Source organism: Amblyomma americanum, chromosome 1, assembly GCF_052857255.1.
Source record: "Amblyomma americanum isolate KBUSLIRL-KWMA chromosome 1, ASM5285725v1, whole genome shotgun sequence".
Lineage (NCBI taxonomy): Eukaryota > Metazoa > Arthropoda > Arachnida > Ixodida > Ixodidae > Amblyomma > Amblyomma americanum.
Window position 1 is genome coordinate 14,899,566 of NC_135497.1, and position 27,589 is coordinate 14,927,154.

At 46.8% G+C, this 27,589-nt stretch overlaps 1 protein-coding gene, 1 long non-coding RNA gene and 1 pseudogene across 2 annotated transcripts in view; 1 reads left to right on the plus strand and 2 right to left on the minus strand.

The window, feature by feature from the left end:
• LOC144110273 (uncharacterized) overlaps positions 1 to 27,589 on the plus strand; it is a 114,423-nt gene that overhangs the window by 22,827 nt on the left and 64,007 nt on the right. The window lies entirely within an intron of this gene.
• On the minus strand, positions 7,199 to 9,407 carry LOC144130760 (uncharacterized; annotated as a pseudogene).
• LOC144110263 (transcription elongation regulator 1-like) overlaps positions 19,819 to 27,589 on the minus strand; it is a 151,089-nt gene continuing 143,318 nt past the window's right edge. Inside the window, 3 exon segments of the mRNA XM_077643107.1 lie at positions 19,819 to 20,077; positions 24,886 to 24,946; positions 26,071 to 26,228. Coding sequence (XP_077499233.1) covers positions 19,937 to 20,077; positions 24,886 to 24,946; positions 26,071 to 26,228 — 360 coding nt within the window. The 3' untranslated portion in view covers positions 19,819 to 19,936.

Sequence of the window (27,589 nt, forward strand, 5' to 3'; positions counted from 1 at the left end):
AAAGCGCCGCGGTCTTCACACCTTCCCAATTTATCCACCTTAACGTTGCCGCCAGTACGCCTCACTTCACTTAGTTGCCGCTCTGCGGCGCTACCCAGATGGTTGGACTGCTTGCGTCATGCTTGCCAAAGGTCGCGTGGTGCTGGCGTTATTTGTCCTACCCCTGTACTACAGACCTACACCACACGTCTGTCAGATTCCTGCTTCGTAATGCGCGCAGGGCATTGTATCACATCGACCGGCTTCACCGCGCACCGGACGGCGGCTCGCTGCTGCAGCGTATGCGCTCGCATCCGCGCTCACGAATGGGCGCGGCGCTGCTCGAGTATGAGCAATTGACACAAGGCCCACCCCCTTACGGCTCCTGCGCGCCCTGGCCTGCTGCCTCGGAGTAAAGCCCCTCCATGACGCTACCGCTTTTTGGTCGGAAAAAAACGTCATGGAGGGGCTTTACCTCGGAGGTACAGCGAGAGATCGTCGGCATTGCGGGAAAGCGGAGCACACCCCTCTGTGCTGTGCAGCAGCTGGCCAGAGCCGTCATACACGAGGAGCTCTAGGACCATCTCCTCGTGTACACCGACGGCTCAGTGGCCCGCGACAGCTGCTCCCTTGCTGCGGCGGCCACTATCCCCGCCCTGCGACTGCACAGCCAGCAACACGCAGCCTTCCTGGGCTCCTCCACCACGGCGGAGTTGATGGGGATCCGGCCCTGGCTGGACCTGCTGCTCACCCTCGGCCCTCCGCCGCCCAGGAGTGCTCTGCTGTGCGACTCCCGCGCCGCCCTCAACCGCCTGCACTCTAACGGCCGCGGTACCCCACTAGTGCGGGAAATTCGCTCGCGCATCGAGCGCCTCGCGCAGAGAGGATGTGCCGTGCGTGCACAGTGGGTGCCCGGTCACTGCGGCATCGCCGGCAACGAAGAAGCTGACGACCTCGCGACCGCTGTACACCAACTACCTGCCAGCGATCTTCCCCTTGCGCTGGAGGACGTGCGTGCGGCCATCCACAACCATCTCCGAAAGCAGCACCCCGACCCACGCATCGCGGGAGGTGAGCGCATCGACAGTGTCACCGGCTGTCGCGCACTTACACGGTCACAACGTGCAATGATCCTCCGCGCGCGCATTGGCTGCGTGTGGCTCGAGGAACGACGGGTGCGTCACGGAGTCGCGACGAGTGATGTGTGTGACGGATGCGGTGCAGTGGAAACACTAGAACACCTGCTCCTTCACTGTGCCGCGTTCGCCAATGCTTGTCGCGATATGCTCGCGGCCTATAGGGCGCAGGGCATACTACCAGACTCCATCAAGACGCTATTGTGGCCCCAGGGCAGTGCGCGCACTCGTGAGCGAACTTTGGTGAGCCTCTGTGCATTCCTCGAACACACGGGCTTGACGTCCCGTCTGTTCTCCGTCAGGTAGTTACACGCAGCGACCGAACGCTCCGCGAGTTCTACCTTGAACGATTAATAACTGGACGCCCCACTCCAGTTGTAGCCAACACAGTGCTGTGCGCGTGTGTGATTTAATTCCTCTAAAATGAACTAATCACGCGCACAACCTGGACACATTTATTATTGTGTAAATAGTTTGTACATATTACTTCTCCCCTGTCCTCTATTCCTGTCCGCTCACCTCTTTCATTTCATTTCTCCATTCTGCCTGCTGTCCTTTATTTCCGCTGCCCCAGCTCAGGTGCTTCAGTATCGATGGCAGATGCCGGGGCTAGCAAAAATCTTTACCTTCCTTTTTACTACTATTTCTAATAAAACCACTACCACCACCACCACCCCTTCTTGCGTAGCTCTCGATTCATCCGCGGCGCAGCGCTTTTTCCAACGACAATCGGCTGTAGTAAGTGGTTGTTTATTAAAATATTAGTAAAAAGGAAGGTAAAGATTTTTGTTAGCCCCGGCATCTGCCATCGATACTGAAGCACCTGAGCTGGGGCAGCGGTAGTAAAGGATAGCAGGCAGAATGGAGAAATGAAATGAAAGAGGCTGAAGCAGCAGCTTTGCTCGCCGTTTGCAGAGGCGGGCTCAGGCGTTTTCTCCGACTATCACACTTGAGGTGGCCGGCTCCTTCAGGCGCTGCTTCAGGTGTTTGCGCCGCTTACTGCTGTTCCTTGCCAGACGAATAGAGCGTTGCAAGTTGTTACGTTTGTTTGTTTCGTGGCACCATGATTAACGAAAATTGTTTAGAGCGGATGAATGATGTGGTCCGCGATGCTGACGAGGTGTCCTCGCAGCAGCAGTAAAATGGCACCAGTTAATTACGGCAAGCACGGCTGCTGCTTTCAGTTTTGTGCGAAGTGTGGGAAATTTTAAGCTCGTTTGTAGAAAAGAGGGGGACGTGCACGCGCATTTATTTACATATATTTACAACTCTTTACACCAATAGCACATACAATACTTTGCATGTGTCTGCTGCTATATACATTACAACTCTGTGTTTATAGCCATTTACATTTCTAGAAATTGCGTATTTGCTTGTATTGACACTTATTTACAGACATAAGAAAGATACATTGTAGCACAAGCACATTTGTACGCTCGAGGAGGACAAAGCATCTCGTGCATTAGCGGAACATAACAACAGTGAACGAAACAAAACACACCTAACGCCTGTCTGGACAGCCAGTTCGTACGCCCTGGTGTGTTTTATCGCCCTCTCCTGCGGCCTGAAGCGACAACGACGGTAGAATAAACGCTGATGCTGCACCGAAGAAACGCTGCCCTGTAGTTCGGCCTTTACGGTGACTGCGCCTGAAGACGCGTGCTCAAGCGGACTTGATTTCGATTTTATTTGCCTCCTTTCCTTCAAGCGCTTTTTTTTAGTTTTGCATCGTTTTATTAGCCCCGCCGCGGTGGCTCAGTGGTTAGGGCGCTCGACTACTGATCCGGAGTTCCCGGGTTCGAACCCGACCGCGGCGGCTGCGTTGTTGTGGAGGCAAAACGCTAAGGCGCCTGTGTGCTGTGCGATGTCAGTGCACGTTAAAGATCCCCAGGTGGTCGAAATTATTCCGGAGCCCTCCACTACGGCACCTATTCTTCCTTTCTTCTTTCACTCCCTCCTTTATCCCTTCCCTTACGGCGCGGTTCAGGTGTCCAACGATACATGAGACAGATACTGCGCCATTTCCTTTCCCCTCAAAAAACAAAAAAACAATTATTATTATTACCGTTTTATTAGCGCCTGGTTGTCAAGACCAGGCAGAATGTCCGAAATGCTTCGGCATCAGCTGCTGTGCCGTGCATTTGCGACTGGAGTTATTTTCGCTTCTTAAAACAATCGTAGCTGCAGTCTGCCACGCTCCGAGAAGTCTTTATCTAGTTGTCGTAACGATGACAGCTTAGCCTGCAAAAAGTAGAGCTACGATTTGAAAGCTACTGCTACTTGGCAGTTTCGAAAAATGCCTTCTCGGGAAGATATATCATTCCTTCTTGATTTCATTCTCCCATTTTTCTTACTCAACATGATTGAATCGCAAATCAATAGAGTAAAACGTATTACTAACTACCTTTACCCTCTGATTTCATATTTCTGCTAAGCAGTTTCAATACCTCTCCCGGAATGTTTCAGCGTTGTAGCTAAAAGACAAACATGATTCGAACAAGTCACCACAGCCTTTCGTTACAATGCCAACGCCGCTGCATAGCACTCTCTGTGGCTCCATTTAAAACCAGCACCTGCAGCGGCTCCACGGTGAGCAGTGCCACGAACGGCGAGCTCTATGACGTGTCATTACCTGACAGGCAGCCTGATTACTATGAGGGATGCAGAGCGCTGCCTCAGGAAGAAAGAGAGAACGTTTAAAAATTGTCTTCGTCCGCTTTCCGTCGTCAGGCGCCACTCAGATGGCACTCTCCCTCACAGTAGTAGAGCAGGCGCGAAGGCTAGCCGACGGGGGAGCGCAGGAAAGGAGGATATGAGAGATGTTGGATGGTCGGACCGGCCGTACTCGGCAGGCATAAGAATAGAGGAGGCGCTGGCAGTACGAGCGCGGCTCGAAGCAGCTACGCCCGGCGGAGACAATGCGAGGTACGAGCCAGAGACCGGTTATGCAGCAAACTTTCCACGTGACCAAGCGCTGCCAATGGGCACTGCGGCGGCGAAGAGAAAACCAAGAAAACTAACGTGGTACTATCAAAACCCTAGAGATGGCGCTCGCGTCTATTTGCGATTAGTGTCCCTGTGTAGACCTTCTGCATGTTTGTAAACAAACGAGGTGGCGCTGCAGTCGCTAGCGAGCTCGTGGTAGGCAAAAGGTCGGGGAGTGGCGTCGCGGATAGGTGTTGAGCGCGGGTTTTCAAGGCTTGTAGGCGCGTTTCCAGTTTCTGCAAATCATAGCAATGGTCGATGCTTCCAACTTAGTAATTTGTTGAAGTACACGAGCTCGCGTTGGCCACGTGCGGCCTATAAAGAGAAATAGTTTGCCACTGTATTTTGTATATATGGTTAGTAGTAAACATGTAGAAAGTGTTCCTGCCGTTTATTTATGCGCTAGGCATTGAGTAAAACAAGTTTTGACACTCTGCACTAGTGTCACTGCACTAGTTTTGCACTCTGCACTAGGGCAATAGTGAGGGGAAGCGCTGGCCTTGTTTCGTCGGAGCAGACATGCGCTCATCGTCTGCTGACATACGTACGTGTCGCGCAGTGCGAAAAGTGGGGACAGCGTCGTGTCCCTGATCTCCTGTCTCGCTTAGCGCTGTTTTTAGCCGCATGACCACGCACCACCCAGGCCGACTTGTCCTCTTGTTAAGCTGGTCGATTTGGTGAAAATTTTTGACTTCTAGAATTTTCTTTCCTAGCCCTGAAGTCTAGTTTCGTGACGAAAAATTATAGCAAAATATTGAGTACAAATTTATAAATTACGCTTTTTAGAAGTATGGTCGTCAAAAATTGTGAGGTAATTTCTTTGATTTCAGTGCCGCATTTCTTTGACCAAAGCGAAAGCGAAGATGCCATAAACGAGGGAATAAACTTTAAGGTTCGTTTTGTGACCTCTCACATTTTCTGCGACTGGATCACTCACCTTCGTAATTCGCATGAAAATCAAATGATTCCATTTGTCGCAAACTATTCCTGAGATGTTGAGGAGCGTAATAAATCTCTCGATTTTTTTTCCCTACACGTGCAGTAAGTACTGTGTTAGTTATTTCTTGTAAGAAACGTTTTCATGTAACTAAGCATGCATAAGTACTGATCATATAGAAAAAGAACTAATCGCGTCATCGTACAGAACAGGGCTTTATGTACATGCTGGCACAAAAAAACTGCGCACTATCTACTCAATTATTTGAGACCTTGGGGGGGACTTGACGACGGTGTTAATTATAATTACCCAGAACTGCACCAGGTATAGCTATAAATAAAAGGAATTACTGAAACTAGCGTAGGAATTTCATATTTGCACCAAGTTTAGTTATATATCGCAAGAATGAATAACGAAAGCACTTTTCATTGCCGCGTCCCCTCTCAATCTCGCCACGTGTCTGTTAGTAGCACGCCTGCGGCTGCTTCTTTCCAAACAAGCTTCGCGATCATGTACTACCTCATGACACATGCATGATACAATGAAAAAGCATATGGAGTTTAGCACACTTAAGGTACGCAATTCTAAGCACGCCAACGTGACCGCGCAAGATTGACACAACTTACCAGACTTGTTTCTACTCGAATGAAATAATTACGTCGTCATATCAAGAAACAGTTTCAAGTAAATAATAAATGTGATAAAACACGCCATTAAAACATGGTGTGCTATTAACAAGAGAAACGCATTCCTTGGGGGCGAGTGAACCTGTCGGCGCCCCGTCCACTCCGGCTCAAGGTGATAAGTACGTGTGCAGCTGCATATGTCTTTTTTTTCCTTGAGCAATTATCAGCCTACTATCCTGAAGTTCAGGTGAATGAACGCAGTAACTTGCATGCTATTAAGTGCATTGAGTGGCAGTGCCTATCGACTCCAAGACTTCGCGCTTTACTACCGTGGCCCAATGCCTTTTAGCCAGTTTCCGAATGCGGCATTTATGCGCGAGAAACCTATCGAGGCTAATATAATATTTTTTATGCTACTACGCGGATCCAGCAGTGACGCAGCTGGTCAATACAGCGCCACCGCATCTTCGTGACGTCGCGGTATAGTGCCTAGAATAACCTGCTAGTGTGTCGTGCGGAGCGCTTTCCCAATGGGAGAGGGTGGCAGCGCGCGCGATGCCTTCCAACTTTGGCCGCAAGGGGCGCTGCTCGTCGTAAAGGTGTAGAGAACCTACATGTTGTGCGCCTCCGCCTTCTTTTAGGGTGGTGACAGCAGGGTCCAAGGTTGCCTAACGGCGGGTGTGGCGGCTGCCAAACTTGACGGGCCGCCATCTTGGTCCCCAGCGTATGCTCTCCCTGCTTTGAGAAGCGCCCTGCCTGCTTTGAGAAGCGCCCTGCCTGCTTTGAGAAGCGCCCTGCTTGCTTGGAGAAGCGCCCTAATTGCTTGAGGAATATTGACAAAGCAGCTTTTCAAGAGCGTCCTCCTGCTGAACACGATTGAGATTGCAGGATCGATCGTTTACTGCGGCATTCACGTCTTTGGTAAAGGCTATTCGTAGAAGCGTGCGAGTACGCGTTTCGCATATCCGTTGTCATCTCGTTTCTCATATTCAGAATGTTGCTAAGGCGTAATTAACTTTTCCCAGGTGAAATCGTGCGACAGACAGGAAAGCATCTGAGCATTAGCTACTAATGTGGAAGCACTCTTATGCCGCTTCCTTTTGCCAGAATTACATTTCCTTGGTGGCACTGAAGTAACGCATCTGGCTTTTATCACGCTTTTCTTCGATGTACTTTTTAATCCAGAAAACGACTTTCTTTTTTTTGTTAATCGCGTGAAGGCGCTGGATTAAATAGACCTTAATGATTTCGTTATTTTCATTTTCAGATTTTCTTACTTTATGTATATGTAAATTGTTCCTAACAGATTGTAAACTACCAGTATTCTACATTTACGCTGTTATAACAATTAAATGTGTAACATCGCCAATTACGCAATAATGTGCAGATACAAGGTGTTAAGGAGAGATTTTCCTAGGGTACATCGCAAACAATGCTCACACATTGCCGGAGCATTAAGAAAAATGCTGCACACAAACTAGGCCACTATTGCACTACCCTCCGAGTCAATTCCCTGAAGCATCGTACAGAAACTGGCGAACTGAACGTGCCCAATGTATCGATTTAATGCGTAGCCATGCATTTATTGAGAAATATTATAGAAGTTGCTGTTGCGACACACAATAGCACATTTATGACAACTGCCGAGTCGGCATAGCGTCAAGCGCCCTTTTATTTATATGTATTTTAGTCGGGAAGACACACACACACAATTCACAACAGGTTACTTTATTGCAATGCTTGTTTGGCATGCAACAACCCGCTCGACGAATCAAAGGGGTACATGGGAAATCCAACAAGCATATAAACATATGTCCGAATTATGAAGAGTAGTATCCGATTTCAAACAGCACTTTGCCCAATGGGGTAAGGCATTATAAAAGTAACATTGATCATTTGCGACTTTTTCAATGCATGTACTGAAAAAACATCCTGAAAACACAGCGGCTAGAAGCCAAATTAAAGCCAAAATGGGCTACACAAGTGCACAATGCTGATGCGAGCAAAGCAGAAAGAACCATTTTACACAGGTGCACAATGCTGATACGAGCAAAGCATAAATAACCATTTTACGACAAAGCAGCTGGAGAAGAATACAGTTTGCTACACTGATCACAGTGGGAAAGCAATCAATGCGATAATACCTGCACCAGTTGTACTTTGAGCATGGACACATACACGAACAGAAATATTGGAGAAACCAGCAGACATAAGGAAATTACCTCAAGCAAAACGCTGAAAATTACATGACATGGTAAAATAATGTACAGAACAAATACGTCGTTAGCAACCTGCACTTAGCTATGACAGCTACAAACCAAGTTAACAAAAGGCATGGTTGGAATGAAAGCATGCCAGCGTTTATTGGTTTTGGGTACCTTTTGCAGGCTGTGATGGACAGCAAAAAGAAAATTTAACAGGAAAATATTTTACAGCTGTTTTGAACACACACCTATGTAATGTTACGCAGAAAAGGTAAAAATTTCCCTTGATCATCAATGTGCGGCATTGAAGTTGCGTAGAGTCCGTAACAAACGCACAGTCCACAACGAGTCAACACACAGCCTCTCGTACTAACGCCCTGCAGGTGTCTTTGCATTAAAAAAAAATGGTCACAACTGCAGCACTACTCTGAAGTCTAAGCTGACTGCAGAGCTATTCCAAGTTTGCGGCAGCACAGGTTTTGCTCGATGCCCCGTTTACCCGTTGTGCATGCTGCTGTCGAAGGTAAATCTTCAGTCTTGTTTTTACATATTTTTCGAGAAGCATCTTCTCTACCTTAGGCTTGTGCAAGTCGCAACATCCTACGTGCATTTTTACAGACTTCTGCAGGGCATTCAAAATGCTAGAAAATGGTTTCTTGAGCTTCATGACTTCATCCATTTCTGCAAAAGTTTTGAAGTTCTCTTCACATTCTATCAAAATACTCATTACAACCTGGCTTGGCTGAATGAGGTTTCCAGAATTCTTGACATATTCCTTCAGGTGAATAAGGCTGCTGTATTCGACAAAAGTACTGTCAATCAATACTTTTTCACAGCTCTTGCAGCTGTCTATAGAATTCATAATGGACTTGAGAAGAAAACCACCCACATAAGCTATGATGTCGCACTCCGCAGTCATCAGACCGATCACAAACAAGTTCTCCAACTCTTCAGACTGCTGGCTGGGGCCTTCTGCCAGCTTCTTCAGGCTTGGATCAAGGAGGTCAGCCAAATGATTACTGTCATCAATGTTGTAGCTAGAAGACTTAGGTGTATGTAGAAACTGGCTAACACAAATCGCCTTCAACGCGCATTTCACATCGTACGCACTTGGTACAGGTTTCCTGAGCCTCACTACTGAGAAAATATTTTTAAGGCAATCCTGGGTTAACCTACCAATGAGGAGGTACAAGTATCCGCGCTTCGCCAGGAGCTCCTCCGACAGGCGCAGTACAACAGTTGTCGACACCAAGAGACCGGCTTGAGAAGGCTTCCAATGTGCATTCACTCCCATGTTCATTTGACTGAACGTGGCACATGCAAGCTCCAAGGTTGTAACTGCTTCCTTGTGTTTTGCGAGATCAAAATGGCTTAAAGCGACGATGGGGTGTCCTGATGACATCAAAGTGTACCACTTAGTCACAAGGTCAAAAAACCATGCAGTTGCTTCTGCTTCCGGCTTCAAGACTTTTTGCTTGATTAGATACCGAATGGCAGGAGGGGCTTCGCGGAACATTTGCACTGCGATGTTAACTTTCATTTTTGTGAAGTGTCCGTTGCTGACGTGAATGTCTGACAGTTTATTAGCAATTTTGAGGTCGTTGTTGCTATCATATTCGAGCACAGCCTTAACATGTTCAATGCTAACAGTTGTTCCTGGGATGTCATGCTCCTTTGCTGTCTCTACCGCCAGGGTAAAACTGCCTGCACGGAGAAGCTGACCACGAATATTTTTCAAAATGTGGGCAGGATCGGCCATGAAATATAGCTCTCTGCCATCCAAGTGGGGGTGTGCAACAGAGCAGACAGTTTCAGAGTGCCTGTGGCTAGTTCCGAGAACCGTCAAGGTCACGGGTCCTGGAGACCGACGTACCCGTGAAAGTGTTTTGACATGTTGTTTTTATGTGTTTTGCTTTTTCTTTCATAGGGGAGAGAGTTTGTGTAAGACGGTGGAAGTGTGGGGCGGTGCACGTAACCCAGGGAGCCAATTCGTATGCGTGCGAATTCTCGGAATGTTCTACGTTTTAAGAGAAAATCGCCCTTTTTACACTATGTACATTTAGGAGAGGGTTATGTACCTTAAGGAAGTTAGAGGGCGGGCCACACGGCTAATAACCAATCGTGTTAAGAGTTTGGCACGATTGGATGCTGATGAATGTGGGCCGGGCCCATGTGTCTTTAAAACTGGGTCCCGGAGCCCGGAAAAAGGGTTCTGGGCTAAGGGGATATGTAACGCATCTTCGGCTATGCCGGGTAGGGGCCTCCCCTAATGTTAACCAGTTCGATGTTGCTGTTGTGCTCACTGCTCAACGTTGTTGTATATATGTAAACTATTGTATATAAAGCTTCAAGTTATATCCCCTGCTAGGTATCAGTTGTTGCTGGGTATCGTCAACTGGAACTTCAGCTAGCCTTCAAGAGCCGTCTCCGACGGGGCATCCCCGGTGCAAAGGAAGGGAAAGGGAAGGAAGGAGTAGAAAAGAACCTAACTTTACTCACAATAAGTTGTTTCAGTTGCTGGAAAATTAATGTAATGAGGACCCCAATGGAAAACTTATTACCTGCTATTTTTTGCAATTAAACATTTAGGCCATGCGGTCTACATTTCCGAGTGATGCACCAAATGACTGACAGAAAGCGTATCTTGAGCCATTCTAATGTTTTATACGCGCGTCGAAATTACGAATTACCATAAACATATCGAGTTTGTTTTAAACAGAATGTGAACGAAATTGCGCCGTACATTACCATGAAATACACGTGAGTGCATAATTATGTGCTGGTTGAACGAAAAATATTTCATCCAAATCACTTGGTTGTTCGTGCCTAAACCACCATACGCGACCTTATCATTAAATAACCACAATGGGCCTTTATGGCCCGACTTGTTTGAGCTACGTTTGACAAGTTTCGCAGTGCACGACTTCGCTTTTATCTTTTGCAATCAAACCGGTCAATTACTTTTAATAACACGGTATAAAGAAGGATCAGTCATAAATTCCACCTCCGTGCGGAATTTCAGCACGAACAACACAGCGATTTATTTTTTTCGTAGATACAATAAATATACCCAATAAATATGCAGCACACTGCGTACACAGCCGATAGCCGAACGTAGCTGAACGATGCGTAAAACTGAACTGCGGGGCATTCCAAGATTGAAATGCGACTGCCAAGTTAGAACATGTTCTACAACCAGGCTTAATTATGAACATTTACGTTTCGTACCTTCTTAATTCGGGGTAATTGAACGCATAGCCTCCACTTGCGCGCACGCTCGGCTACGGGCGGCCGTCGCCGGCAGCTATCAGCTGATAGCTGCCTGGGACGGCCGTCCGCGCTCACAAAAAACACACAAGTATAGAGCCCTTCAAAAATGTAGAATGTGGCAATAAGTACGCGCGCAAATACATGGTGAAGCGAGGTATAATACTCACAGCGCAAACACGAGAAGCAGCAGTGGGCTCCCAGCCGTCCCTTTTCACTTGCACAAGCCAGCGCTTTCGTCGGTTCGGGCTAGCCGGGAAACGATACATTCGTGTGCCCTTCCTGCAGTGGTTCGTGCATTGCGGGACGCAACACCCGGGCATTTTCGGTGTTCACACAACTCTGAACGTGCTCACAGTGCTAGCATCATTAAAGACTTCCCGTCGAGAGCGAAAATCACAAACACTCTGCAGCAGCAAGACGACAGCCTTATGCGCACGGCGACGGCATGCCGACTGGGGACCAAAATGGCGCGGCAACGTCTGCTGGCAACACTGGTCAACGGCGGGCGGCGGCACGAGCCAGGTCAAAAGGCGACACCACCCTAAAAGAAGGCGGAGACGCACAACATGTAGGCTCTCTACTCCCGTCGCGAGTGTTACGTACACTTCGGATGTGCACTTCTGAAGGCAGGAAATAGCTCTGTCCTCCGTGGCGTTGTGGGTGTAGTAGTAGGTTCTCAGTCTGGAGGTCCCAAGTTCGGGTCCGCGTGACTAAGTGTTTCATTTTTGCTTTTTTAATTTTTTTAGCCTTAAATAATCTTTCCCTTGTTAACCTGCGAGCGACTGGATTTATTTTTCGTGCCATGCCTTTCTGACCGAACAGTCAGTGCCGCTCATTACTGGGCGACACTCAATCTATGTTCATAATCACGATTGTTAAGGAGTTTGCTTTATAATATAGGGATTTATTTAAAAGAGCTATGAAAAAAAGAAGAGTGAGAACGAGAAAAGGCCAAGTCGGCGGGAGGTCTCGCACGTATTTTCGCTAGTGTGACATGGGAGTTGATGAACCATCGGCAAACTGCCATCTTGGGGAAGACCTGGCGCCGACACTCGGCCGACTGTTTTCGTCAGCACAGTGTAATAGAGCCAGACATCACGATGACACGGTTACACGGTTTTGGCAGACCGAATCGGCCGACTGTTGGCCTAGAGTGACAGGCCCTTAAAGGGGCCACGAAACACACAATCAGCGCATTGTTTTGCATGCTGGTTGCATAGCATCGGTCGTACCGCGTATACTCCGGTTTTTAATATTTTAATTAGCTCGAAAAAACAAATTCATGACGTTGACGGTGTCGCCATGCAGTGGCGGTATTTACTAGTGGATATGACATCACTTAATGGGAGCTTTATGATTGCACAAACAGTAAATATACTGCAAATTGTGTTAATAGAGATACCAAGAGAAAAACTTCTGGCGCCAAATCGGACAGCACACAGCAAGAAAGACTGGACTGGACAGGATGCATCTGTCCAGTCTTTCTTGCTGTGTGTTGTCCGATTTAGCGACAAAAAATTTTTCTGTTCATATGCACCAACTAGCCCCCCAACATGTTCTACTCAAATAGAAATACGTTCTGTCAAATTTTGGCGTTTTATATTACATCAGCAAAACCAACTTGTTTACCTTAGATAAAAGCGCTGTAAAACAAGTAAAACAAAAATACACCACGAAAGGTTGCGGCTACTTTTTGCATCGGACTTTGCGCCTCTCTGTGCACATCCGATGACGTAGCACAAAATACTTATGGCTATACTCTCGCATGTATCTGAGAACGGCTTTGCGGAATCGATCTGATCGAGCCATTGCACTCTACAAGCGTTCGTTTCGGTGCCAAGGAAGGATGCAAAAAAAAAGCCATTCGTTTCACATTTAGCAGTGCGCATCGTCAGCTTGTGGAAGATCACCGGGCGGCACGTTCCCGTCAACAGCGCGCGCGCCTTGCTCGCCGTGACCAATCAGGGCGTTCCTAGCGACGGGCCATGGTAGGCGGTAAGCAGTAGCGGTACGCACTATGCTAAATGTATCTAGTATTTTGCGCAGGCCGTCACTCCGTCGCAGTATTTCACGCTCGAGTTTGGATCCAGTTCGGAGCGCGTTCGGATCCATAAGTCAGGGAATGTCACTGATCAGTGTTCCCTTCTGCGCCGTCGACGTGAAGAAGCATCGCTGGGTCAGCTGGGCGTTCACGGGGTTGTAGAAATGAAAATGGCGCTACCAGCCTTGGCAAGAATGAGTTACAGCGATTAGGCAACCATGGTGTGCAAACCTCCACAACGGGCTCAGATAGGCTGTTTTGATTGGTCCCGCCCCGTGTCATTGGGAGAGTGAAATGAGAATGGGAAGCCGCGCGAGAATCGAGCTGAGGGCAGAATTTTGTTTGCTTGTATTTTTAAATTGATTCATTGAAGAACTCCCGTTCCTATGCATCGATTCCTGCAGTTCTTTTTATGTCAGCGTCTGTGTGACAAATATTTGCATCTCCGTTCAAGCAGTGTTTCGCAGCCCCTTTAAAACTACAAGACGACACGCAAAGGAATCCGACGCGCACCGCAATCCAGGAAGGCCAGAGAGACCGGAGAGACGCTGCCGACGCTGCTGCTGGGGCGCTGAGTGCGACAATCGGAAGACGCAAACCGAACGTCATCAGATGACGTATTAATGGGTGGGGCCCAGTCCCAGAGCTGTTTTATTTTTTCCTGGTGCCTCACGTGTAAGAGTTGAGGCGGGAGAGGAGGAGCGTAATTTTTAATCGTCTATATCTTCGCTGTTATTGATGCTAGCTAAAAAATTCTTGCGCTGGGGTGACGAGTCATGGAATGCCTATCTCTCGCCTGCTTCACGTAACCTCAATTAATATATTGCATAGTCACTTTAATTCACTGCAGTGTTGGAGCCAGCCTTACTCAAGAGCCGGAATGACAACTAGTGTGGAAGCAACGATTATATTGCAGCTTTTTCATGTCCACGTGACCTGTAAGCACACGTTCACATCACAGTCCTCATTCCGCTGTTGAAACCGAAACTGAAACAGCACAAGAAGAAATGCGATTACAAATTATTTAGCGGTCGTAGGAGAATACCAGGTGGTAATCCATGTATAATAATGCCTTACAAATCATTACAAATAAGAAAACACGTACCCAAAAGTTAGGTGTCTATGGACCTCCTGCATGTTTGTAAACAAACGAGGTGGCGCTGCAGTCGCTAGCGAGCTCGTGGTAGGCAAAAGGTCGGGGAGTGGCGTCGCGGTTAGGTGTTAATAATTGGTTTTTTTTTTTGGAGGGGGGGGAAGGAAATGGCGCAGTATCTGTCTCATATATCTTTGGACACCTGAACCGCGCCGTAAGGGAAGGGACAAAGGAGGGAGTGAAAGAAGAAAGGAAGAATAGGTGCCGTATTGGAGGGCTCCGGCATAATTTCGACCACCTGGGGATCTTTAACGTGCACTGACATCGCACAGCACACGGGCGCCTTAGCGTTTTTCCTCCATAAAAACGCAGCCGCCGCGGTCAGATTCGAACCCGGGAACTCCGGATCAGTAGTCGAGCGCCCTAACCACTGAGCCACCGCGGCGGTTAGGTGTTGAGCGCGGGTTTTCATGGCTTGTAGGCGCGTTTCCAGTTTCTGCGAATCATAGCAACCCGGGTTCGAACCCGACCGCGGCGGCTGCGTTTTTATGGAGGAAAAACGCTAAGGCGCCCGTGTGCTGTGCGATGTCAGTGCACGTTAAAGATCCCCAGGTGGTCGAAATTATTCCGGAGCCCTCCACTACGGCACCTCTTCTTCCTTTCTTCTTTCACTCCTTCCTTTATCCCTTCCCTTACGGCGCGGTTCAGGTGTCCAACGATATACGAGACAGATACTGCGCCATTTCCTTTCCCCCAAAACCAATTATTATTATTATTATTATTATTATCATAGCAATGGTCGATACTTCCAACTTAGTAATTTGTTGCCAGTACACGAGCTCGCGTTGGCCACGTGCGGCCTATAAAGAGAAATAGTTTGCCACTGTATTGTATATATGGTTAGTAGTAAACATGTAGAAAGCGTTCCTGCCGTTTATTTATGCGCTAGGCATTGAATAAAACAAGTTTTGACACTCTGCACTAGCCGGAATGATTTTACTTCGGGACAATAGTGAGGGGAAGTGCTGGCCTTGTTTCGTCGGAGCAGACATGCGCTCATCGTCTGCTGACATACGTACGTGTCGCGCTGTGCGAAAAGTGGGGACAGCGTCGTGTCCCTGATCTCCTGTCTCGCTTAGCGCTGTTTTTAGCCGCATGACCACGCACCAGCCAGACCGACTTGTCCTCTTGTTAAGCTGGTCGATTTGGTGAAAATTTTTGATTTCTAGAATTGTTTTCTTCCCTAGCCCTGAAGTGTAGTTTCGTGACGAAAAATTATAGCAAAATATTGAGTACAAATTTATAAATTACGCTTTTTAGAAGTGTGGTCGTCAAAAATTGTGAGGTAATTTCTTTGATTTCAGTGCCGCATTTCTTTGACCAAAGCGAAAGCGAAGATGCCATAAACGAGGGAATAAACTTTAAGGTTCGTTTTGTGACCTCTCACATTTTCTGCGACTGGATCACTCACCTTCGTAATTCGCATGAAAATCAAATTATTCCATTTGTCGTAAACTATTCCAGACAGTTGAGGAGCGTAATAATTTTTTTCGATTTTTTTCGATTTTTTCCCTACACGTGCAGTACTGTGTTAGTTATTTTTTGTAATAATAATAATAATAATTGTTTTTTGGGGGGGAAAGGAAATGGCGCAGTATCTGTCTCATATATCGTTGGACACCTGAACCGCGCCGTTGGGGAAGGGGTAAAGGAGGGAGTGAAAGAAGAAAGGAAGAAGAGGTGCCGTAGAAAAAGAACTAATCGCGGCATCGTACAGAACAGGGCTTTATGTACATGCTGGCATAAAAAAAAAACCGCACTATCTACTCAATTATTTGAGACCTTGGGGGGACTTGACGACGGTGTTAATTATAATTACCCAGAACTGCACCAGGTATAGCTATAAATAAAAGGAATTACTGAAACTAGCGTAGCAATTTCAAATTTCCACGATATTTAGTTTCATATCGCGTGCATAAATAACGAAAATACTTTTCATTGCCGCACCCCCTCTCAATCTCTCCACGTGTCTGTTAGTAGCACGCCTGCGGCTGCTTCTTTCCAAACAAGCTTCGCGATCATGTACTACCTCATGAAACATGACACATGCATGATACAATGAAAAAGCATATGGCGTTTAGCACACTTAAGGTACGCTATTCTAAGCACACCAACGCGACCGCGCAAGATTGACACAACTTACCAGACTTCTTTCTACTCGAATGAAATAATTACGTCGTCATATCAAGAAACAGTTTCAAGTAAATAATAAATGTGATAAAACGCGCCATTAAAACATGGTGTGCTATTAACAAGAGAAACGCATTCCTTGGGGGCGAGTGAACCTGTCGGCGCCCCGTCCACTCCGGCTCAAGGTGATAAGTACGTGTGCAGCTGCATGTGTCTTTTTTTTCCTTGAGCAATTATCTGCCTACTATCCTGAAGTTCAGGTGCATGAACGCAGTAACTTGAATGCTATTAAGTGCATTGAGTGGCAGTGCCTATCGACTCCCAGACTTCGCGCTTTACTACCGTGGCCCAATGCCTGTTAGCCAGTTTCCGAATGCGGCATTTATGCGCGAGAAACCTATCGAGGCTAATTTAATATTTTTTATGCTACTACGCGGATCCAGCAGTGACGCAGCTGGTCAATACATGCTGCTTCTGCAGTGCACAGGCTTGAAGCAGCCGCCGGTATATAGCTGCGGCAGCTGCGGTAGCCACCATAGCACGGGCAAGCGGAACCTGTTTTGCCTACCATGCGAAAGTCGCTCCTGACATCAGCGCCACCGCATCCTCGTGACGTCGCGGGGTGAAGGAGGTCCATACCCTTTTGTTTGGCCAAGATTCCACAAAATTTAAAGTATTCTGTAGAAAAGTGTCCCCAAACCTCCCTCAAAATGTTACCCTCCTTTGCCGAATCACCATGATTGACACAAGAGTTGGTGTCCGGTGCAATCACGGAGAAGGCGGCTTGTTATGTTTTGTCGCTGCGGACGATGCAAATATCAGATTTCTTCTTAACGATTCAGGCAAGTACCCCAAACGTAGCATAAAACAATTCTGCCGACCAAATGCCATTTCTGCGTGAAATTTGAGCTCGAACAATTCACCAGTTTAGCCGCGAGAATCATTCTACAGCGTGCGTTTATTTGAAAACATGCTGTAGAGTAGCGTAAAATTGTACGTAGCCAACAGATATACAGTATTGTGCGTTTTTATCGCTGACACTTTCAAAAATTTCCCCGCCTCAACCGCTGGCTCGTTTGCGGTGAAACTGCACACAGAGCTTCCGTATTATGGTAACTTTTGTATCGTAGCAAGTTTGACAATGGTACTTACTTAGTTCAGGCGCACATGATGCGAAAACGTAAGCGTCTACGAGAGATCGGCGAGCCAAAACCCGCAGACGACGCTTCTTCGCTGAAAACCGGCAGTGGCGACATCTGTTTTCGGCAGCGGAAAGCGTCTTGACTAGGCCGCCGAGGCGAGCGTTGCAAGGAGCGCGGGCCCTTTGAATAATAATAATAATTGGTTTTTTGGGGAAAGGAAATGGCGCAGCATCTGTCTCATACATCGTTGGACACCTGAACCGCGCCGTAAGGGAAGGGATAAAGGAGGGAGTGAAAGAAGAAAGGAAGAAGGAGGTGCCGTAGTGGAGGGCTCCGGAATAATTTCGATCACCTGGGGATCTTTAACGTGCACTGACATCGCACAGCACACGGGCGCCTTGGCGTTTTTTCCTCCATAAAAACGCAGCCGCCGCGGTCGGGTTCGAACCCGGGAACTCCGGATCAGTAGTCGAGCGCCCTTTGAATAGCCGTTCGGCATTTGCGTCCGCTTCAACTGAAGCGCTTACAACATTTTCGGCTAATGGAGCGGAAAAATATCAAAACAACTGATTTAAAGAGGCTTTACCTTAATAAGAATATTGTTTGCAACGCTCGACTCGGCCATCTAGTAACGTTGGTCTCGGCGGCCTTGTCGTACGCTTTCCACTGCCGAAAACAGATGGCGCCACAGCCGCCATTCAGCGAAAAAGCGTCGTCTGCGGGTTTTGGCTCGCCGATCTTTCGTAGACGCTTACGCTTAGCCATGTCTTGTGAAATTTTACTCCTCTCTTGCTTTTAGCCACCAATCAGATAACCTTCGCTTGGTTACTTCTAACCTCTTAAAATCCACTTTCCCTTCACTATTCCTAAACCCCAATGCCTTGGGTATGTCAGCCCCGCTGCTTGCCACTGCAGTGTGAAGCACTTTACAGAAAAGTATCAAGTGTTCAGCCGTTTCCTCCTCCTCCTCTCCGCACGCAATGCCCAGCGTGTCTATCTCGTGGTACCTGACTCTATATGTCTTAGTCCGCAAAACTCCAGTCCTGGCCTCAAACAACAAAGAGCTTCCCCTACAATTATCATAGATATTTTCTTTGACAATTTCCTGTTTAAAGGTCCGGTATTTTCCCAGTGCCGATTTTGTCAGCATTCCTGTTTTCCACAGAGCTCTCTCTGTTTCTTTAACCTTTTTCTTAACCGATGGCGCGGCCTTGGGCGCCATTCATGGGCGGCACCTCGAAGCTCCTGTGCGCATGTATTTCGAAGGCTATTCTTGCGTGTTTCCTGGAAAGTTTGGGTGCGGCCCTTACACGGATTTTTTTTTTCAAATATTTCCTTTGGGAATACGGGGTGCGGCCCTTACACGCGTTTATACGGTACTTTTTTTTGTTTTAGGAAACAAACTGACCTAGGCTATTGATTCTATCCCCAGTAATGTGAAGGCATTTTTAGATAAAGCCTCCAAAAATTCCCACTTCTCCGCTCGCCGCGACCACGGAAAAGGGTGAAAAAAGCATTTTTGAAGTCATGAAGACCCAAGCGTAACATGTTTTCTGAAAGCTGAAGAAATGCTCTTTATATAGGTAGGATGGAAAACCTAAAAATCAACTATGGTAGCTGTGCAGTCCCAGAGGGCATTTTTTAGCATATTTTGCTCCCTCAGCACCTTGGTTATGCAGTGGCTCCCTCATTCATAACCTTTATTTGCAAGTACACATCAATACCTTCATCCAAGGTACAAAGCAGATCCTCAACTAGACATGAACGGTCTTATATAATAGCTAATGTATATTCAGTAACTGGCTATAACATTTGGATAAAACTGAACTGAAGCAGCAAATGCTTAAAGAAGACCCTCCCAACAAATGGAACCAACATATTCACTTTGCACTTCTTTGCATGTATGCAATCCCAGGTGCCTAGCACGTGCAAGGCAGCAGTGCATGCTGTGAAGACTTCTGCACCTGATGCAAGCCCCATTGTGCAACGATGCTCTTGAGAGCTTTAAAATAGTGAGATGTAGTCTAACGCAACTTAAGCATTCAGGGGGTAAATCCCTGTTGTTCTTGAGCAGCATCCGACTGTATTAAACGTCCATCGGTACCATAAAGCCCTTGTAAAGGTGTGTATTTTTGTCAACGCATTTGCAACGGACCAGGCGGGATTCCGTCGCAGCATGCGCTGCTGTGTGGAGAAATGCGAGAAACACTATAAATGGGATTGGCACACCTCTCACAGGGGCCCTTTATTTCAAGGCATCTGCAGATGCAAGCATGGGACACAATGAGGGATGGCATGAACAGCATTAAAAGGAGGTGCAAAGGCAGCAGCAGCTACTTGTTGGAGCGCCGAGTGGGCTCAGATGCAGTGGGTGGAGGTGGTGGTCCTCTGCGGTCAAGATCCTCCACGTATGCCATGAGCAATTTGCGTCGCTCATCAGGAATACAGCTCAGAACAAGATATCGCTTGTCCTTCTGCAAGAGAAAAAAGGCCAGGACTCGACATTTTTTCTTGCTGACAGAGAACTGCAAAAGGCCACATCTCATATATCAAAATGCAAGTCCTCTTCACCAAGATTTGGCACTCCCAAGCGAGCGCCCTAATCAGCAGAGATAAACATTAGACGGATGCCTGTTAAGACCGGTCAGAAGATTCAGCTGTTACACCAGCATGCCACATATATAATGTGCATGCAGGGAGTTTTGGACCCTATGAAATAAAAAAAAATAGTGATACTCCACTACACAAACATTCACAGAGACCTGCAAAAAATCTGGCTGACACGAAATTTCACTGTCATGAAACCAGAGCAGAACATTGACAGGTTAGACTAGCTGGATAGGTCATGAACAAAGTTAACTTCCAGGAATCTGTCAGCTTTGGTCTTTTTGCTGTTTTAAAATGAATGCCACATGGCGCAATTGTCATCTTGCTCCAGAAATTCTGAACAATGGACATATTAGAGTAATAAAAGCCCCCATTGCACTCGCTACTAAAATCCATGAGCTTTTTTTTTTTCATACACGTTTTATAAAGGCACCCGTTTTCGTCCTGCCAGGAGTCTGCATGGAGACCGTGCTGCCTGGAGACATTTAGAAGTTGACAAGCCGTATAGGTGCTCACATCACTATGCATCAAATATGGATCACATGCATCGCGAAATCGATGCTCTGGATCATGCAGCAGAAATGCGGTTGCTATGATTTTTTTTCATGCTCTCCTTCCCTTTTGTCGCCACCGCGGCTCAGTGGTTGTAGTGCTCGGCTTGCTGGCCAGAAAGACACGGGCTCGATCCCGACCGCAGCGGTTGCATTTAGATGGAGGCGAAGTGTCAGAGGCCCGAGCATACCGTGCGATGTCAGTGCACGCTGAAGAACCTCAGGTTGTCGAAATTATCATGAGTCCTCCACTACAGTGTCCCTCGTAACCAGTCGCTTTGGAATGTTAAACCCCATAAAACCGAACCAAACCTTTCATTTTCGCTTTTCCCACATCTACTTTTCGTCCACACCTTTTCTCTATTGCTTTACCGTTGTTCCGCGTTTCTGCCGAGTGGTTTCACCTCCCTTTCACTTTAGCCATTCTTCATTCACTTCTCAAGCTACACTGCTTATCACTTGTAATTGCTTGTCAACTTCACCCGCATTCGCTGGCTGCCTATTTGCTCTGCAGTGCATATTCCTTGTCCCAGATGGTGTTTTGCTGTGTGTGCCTTTGGCAGGCAATGCATCTGCAGGGTGCACCGCTCGGGCGACGTGTTCGCGGTCGGCTAGTTGTAGAGGGTTCGATATGCGTGCTGAGCCGCCTCGCGTTTTGTAACTTTTCGCATATTTTATGTCTCCGAGGCACTCTCTTACCTGCTTTTGTTACCCCAACGAGCTTAAACCGTCACCCTTTTCCAACGGGAATGCTAAAACTCGTTGAATGCAGCGACACAGCAACATAGACGGCTAGCTTTTCTCCTCCAGTATTCGACGGCAGCGCTGTGCGCGGCCAACCGCTTTTTTTTTCATTCAGCACCTCCCATCGAAACCCGCTTCACACTTGCCACTACAAAGCCTTCTAGAACACTGTACCACATCCACCGTGCATGCGATGCCTTCAATGACATTTTTAGACTTTCGTGTAACAGATGGCTTGGAGCATTGCCTCCTCCGGCAGTGGTAAGAACACGAGATACTGCGTGCGCAGTGCAGTCACGTGACTGTATGCCATGCAAATTAGGTCGGAGAAATTGCAGCATCAAATGCAACGTGTCTAAAAAATCCGTCGGCAACTTTTTCATTGAATCAGCAGCATATAAATAATCGCACGGTAAGGGCTTGAGACTATGATGCTCAGTGCACATTGGATTGCTGCTGTCTGAACACTACGTAACACATTTTGAAAGCATTTATTTTTGTCTCATTTTTTTTGTTTCATTCATTTGCCTAGGTGAATTTGGCAAACCACGTTATTTGGTGTATGCGTGTCGTTTTTTTCTCCCTATGCCCTATTATCGGACGATCGGACTATGCAGGCCTACATGTCAGTGGTGCGCGCTGTCCTCTAGCTCAGCCGCGACACCCTCGCCTCCCCCACCCTCTCCACCCCACTCGTAGCGGCGCTGCGTGAGCCGCGGCAGAGGTGGTGGCAGCTATCAAAGCGGCTGTGAAGCGTTTTTCCGCGTTTATGACTTAGAGTGATGCTGTTTTTTGTAAATCTTTTCAGGGTGATTTCACCTATATTTATTTCTTATTTTGGTTTCCCTTCTGCAGTGTCCTTTCGACTCTTCTCACGAAAACCTGGATGAAACAAAAAATCTCGGACTTTTTTCAGTTTCGTTATATCCACGTTTACCCTGTATGCACTGGTGCACAGCAGCGGTGCTGCAATGAAACGCCGCCAGCCGCCTTGATCGAGGAGCACGTCATAGATGAACTCCTGCTCCACAAGCATGTTTTCTTTGCGTGTCGCGCTGCTGCTCGTAATCCGCGTGCATCGGAGATTCAGCCAGTAGCCGCCGGGCGCGATAGCCGCACGAAATGCATTGTAAACGAATGCCACTTTGATTGGGCAGGTGTGCTTGTTAGCGCTGCTCGAGCCAGCCGAGAAAACAGGCGCAGCGACGAAAGTTGGTCGCGGGTTTGATCCCCCTTGAATCTCTGATGCACGCGAATTCCAAACGGCAGTCTGAATGCGACACGTGAAGAAAACATACTTGCATAGCAGGAGTTCACCTGCTACGTGCACCTCAATGATGGCGGCCGGTGACAGCGCACTGCAGCGTGGCGGTGCAGCTGTGCACCAGTGCATACCCCCTACAGATGGTGTAGCTACTTCAATATATCAAGGTCAACTGCCGCAACACCTTCGTTACATGGAGGTCTCAAATACACGTGCGTCAATGGAGGTGGCATTGGGGAATTGGAAAACTTTATATAGAGGAATTTGCGATAATGGACGTTTGTTACACCTAGGTTTAAATGTATTTGCTCCGTATTTGCTTTGAACAGATAATTTACTATTCGCACATGCTTACTAAAATTACCTATCATCCTGCCTATCATAGAACTTGGCCTATAGCAAGTCGAAGTTGTCACTTTTGATGTACAGTCGCGGATAGAAGTAAATAGACCACGCTTCGGCAGCCAATCTTTGCACGCGTTACTTAATGGAAAGCAATATATGTTTGATGCATATTCAAGTAATATCTACTTCTGCCCTTGCACGTCAAAGCAGCAAACAAACGTTTCTATTTCCGTTACGCAACGTGCCAGAGCAATTTTTCTTGGCACTAAGGAATGCAATGGTGGTACAATTACCTATCATCCTCCCTATCATAGAACTTGAGTCATAGGGTTTTGAAGTTCCCACTTCAGAAATGGGAAATTTTTATTCCCATTTTTGACGTGACAATTTCAAAACTCTATAACTGAAGTTCTATGATAGGGAGGATAATATGTAATTGTACCATTATTGCATTCCTTAATGCAAAGAAAAACAAATGGCATGCATACCTGCCACAGTGGCTTTAGCATTTGGCTGCCGGTTCGAAGGTCGTAAATTGTCATTTGCAGGATTTAACACCCAAAGCAACAGGTGGGCTACGAGGGATGCCATACTATGAGGGCTCCAGGTTAATTTCTTTAACATGCACTGACATCAAACAGGAGGTTCGATCCCGGCTGCAGCGGCCATATTATGATGCAGCTGAAATGCAAAAATGCCTGTCTGCTGTACAATGTCAGTGCACGTTAAAGAACCCCACGTATCACTTCGGGACCCCACGTACCAAATGGCATGCATTTTAGCAAGTTCTCTGCAGAAAACTTCTTAAAGGGGCTCTGAAAGGGGCTTATAGTTGTGGTATGCCTGGGATGTTAAAGCACCGCTTCACGAATATTGTCCAGGAAGATTTTTTTTTAATGCCCTTTGTAGAAACAGTTATCTGTAGTCAAAATTTGAATCTCAGCGTCTTAGCGCCTTTCCCTCTCCTCTCGTCACTTTTTGTACGTTGAAAGGTCGCGCTCCTACGCCGGCCCCACCTCCGGGGGAGAGCTTCCTGACCCGCCGGAGCTACGCCACTTACTGGCCGCGGCCATGGTAGCTGCCCGACGCCTGAAAGAATCCAACCAAAAACCATCTCTCAACGTGTTTACGTAGATGCGAGCGACGGAGAAGGGTGTGAGCATGAAAATGCCACCGGGAAGGGCTCGCCAACTTTCACGCGTGATTGTTGGTTCTCTGCTGCTTGTAGAAGTGAACAAAATATTGCACAAAGACTAAATGCAAAAATTAAACTGCATATTTAGAATGAGCACACAAAAATACATACTACCACGCAGTAAATAAATACTGCCTGACCGAAGATTTCGTACCTGCGCCTTATCAACAGACGTTTTCATTTAAGAAACTCCCCCCCCTAACACATCAAAAGTGTTGCAATCGAGAACGGCTCTTACAAAACAGCTGGTGGCAACTGACCTCTTTATGCAGAGCTTGCTTGCTGCTAACGCATAAAATGGCCAAACATAAGCCTTGCCATAGGCAGTGCAATACTTCATGAGCTAATGACACCCTTTTGGCATATCAACATGTGCTTGTCTATTCTAAAGCAAAGAGGCACAGATCAAGCTTTTCAATGCTCACATTCACACCGCAATAACAGCAGCCAAGACTCCCTGGCCCATACACAATTCATGTTTTGCATAGCACACTTGTGTAACACATGCACAGGGTATGTAGCAGATTCCTTTTGCAATAAAAGATGCCACTTTCATGACAACACTGTGGCGCATACCTCAAGCACTTTTTGTATGTCCAACAAGTGCTGCTCCGATTCTTCAATTTGCTTTTTGGACCTGCACAACACAAGGAACCAAATTTTATTACAGTCGCCGACCGATTTTTCGGACTCGAAGGGACCCGAAAAATGGTCCGAATAATTGAAGTTCGAAAAATCCGTGAAGTACAAAAAAATCACTTTATTGAGATGAAATCGGCTTAAAAATGTCACTGATTTTACCTTACGGCAAATTTCTCTTGCTGGCGACGATTTGCGCCAAGGTTGTGCTTTCACTGTACACGCTAGACAGCAAGGTCACCGCATTTAGTTGGAATACTTCCCACGCTTCTTTGACGGACCCGGCAGGACCATGTTGTCCACAACCCGACTGTGCACCACACTGCTCATTAAACACACGCAAAGATAAGGCACTTTTCTTTCAAAGCAGCGGAACCGCCGGACGCAATCACAAAACAGCGAACAGATGTAACTTCGTGAAGACTGAGCGCCACTCGGTCAACGCGGTCAGAAAAACCCAAGTGATGAAACGGCGAATGGCGAACGTATGAGACACCCGCCGCGGTGGCTCAGTGGTGAGGGCTCGGCTACTGATCCGGAGTACCCGGGTTGGAACCCGACCGCAGTGGCCATGTTTCCATTACGGCACCTCTTTTTTTCCTTTCTTCTCTCAGTCCCTCATTTATCCTTTTCTACCGAGATGTGAGATAGCTCCTGCACAATTTCCTTCTCAACAACCGATTTTCAATGTATGGGACAAGCGATAACTGCCCGCGGCAATGCGGCGACAAGAGCAAGTTGGCGGCGATGACAATCCGGCTGCCACCTCAAGTGTCAGAGATCGCACGGACCTCTACTGGCAACAATGAGGCACCGAAAGTGTGTCAAGCCAAGCCAACTGCAGCATAAATCCACCTCAATCCAAGATGGCGCATTTTGAGCCGGCGAAAAGCCGATAAGATGGCTGATTTTGGCCTGCAGACGACTGAAATTAGTCCGAAAAATCTAAAAAGTCCGAAATATCCGTTGCGAATATGTATGCGCTTCTATGAGGTGACTGACGGTGCCTCATCGAGATCCGAAATATCCTACAAGTCCAAATTATTGGAGTCCGAATTACCCGTCGGCTACTGTATGTGCAAGGACTTCCCTTTGAGGTTCCAGATAAAAAAAAATACTTACTTGTATGTTATTGTCTTAGTTTCTTTCAGCAACTCACGGAAGTCAGATTTAGCAGCAGCCATTTTGTCCTTCAAGTATTCCTTAAATTCCTTCTCACACTTGCGTTCACTGGATGAAAACTTGGCATATCGTGGATCATCGCGGATCAGCTTTTTAACCTGTAAGGAGATAACATGATTGGTGCGTTTCTGAGAAAGAAGCAAATACCCCACTGAAACAGCCTTAAAAAGTACCTGTCCTTAAACACAGCTTTCTTCACAAGGCTCACAAATATAACCATACTATGCAGAAGCATTGACGTTTATTTAAAAAAAATAAACCCAGAAACAGCCACAGCCAACAGAACCATGTGAGGTGTCCTGAAGCATCCGCTATGTGGCCACTTAGGTAATTTTCATTTTTTGTAATTGTGCCGTTGAGCAGATTTCTGTAATGCTGAAGCTGGCAGTGTCCAAGCCCAGTGAACTATCGTATTTGGGCAGCGCAGTGTTGATTAAGTGTGTGTTTTCATCCGGGCTCCATCGTACACTGCAGTGAAGAGCAGGCACGGAGCAACGCCAGAGTGGGTGTGGGGGCTGAACTTGCAAAATGACTTTCTCGTAAAATGTTCCAATTAAACTTCCTGAAATAAATGCCACTGACTAGTACCATGCAACATACCACCTCTCATATCTTGACTAGAAACACATCACTATGCAACTCATGGCTGAATATACCACAAAAAGCAACCTTTCTCAGGATCATAATTTTTTTTTTTTGCACACAGCTTACGTTTTATAAACTCCGAAATATTTTTATTGGCTTCTTTGCCTTCTGGACAAATTGAGGTACAGTTGGAATGACTACAGCAACAACATAAACTTGACAATGTTTTCTAAATTGCTAGTTTTGTACATTTTTCAGCATTTTATATTTAAAGAAAAAATAAAGCCAATTCACTTCAAATTACTGTGTATGAAAGCACAATGTCTTTTATGCATATAAAAAAAATTCATGGTCATGAGATAAATCTTTTTTTATGTACCCATAAATTTGGTTATTAGATTAGCTTTCACTACTGTTTTGACACTTAAAATGACGGCCAAAGCACAAACAAATTTTCTGCACAAGAAACAAGCTGGGATAATGCTTGGCATAGTAAAGCAATAAACCATGACTTTTTTTAAAAAGGATACTGAGACAGTTTCTTGATCTGCTTACAGTCTAGTGTTCTGAAGTAGACTGGTTGATCATGTCTGTGAAGTTAATTTTTCGATTTTGGCTAAAACAATGGCACAATCACCAATTGAAAGCATAGTGTTCAAATCTCCCGCGTACTGCACGGGCGCAGAAGAGGAGAACAGCGGAGAGGGAAACCTTGTCCATGTCGGCTAAGGTGATGTCACATTGAGGAGCCAGGGATACTTCGAGCCAACCAAGTGGGTTTCCAGCAAGCGCTGCTTCTTGTGCTGAGTGCATTATGGACGTACAAAATGTGTGCATGTGTGTTCAGTTTAGTGTCACTTTTCGCGTATTTCGC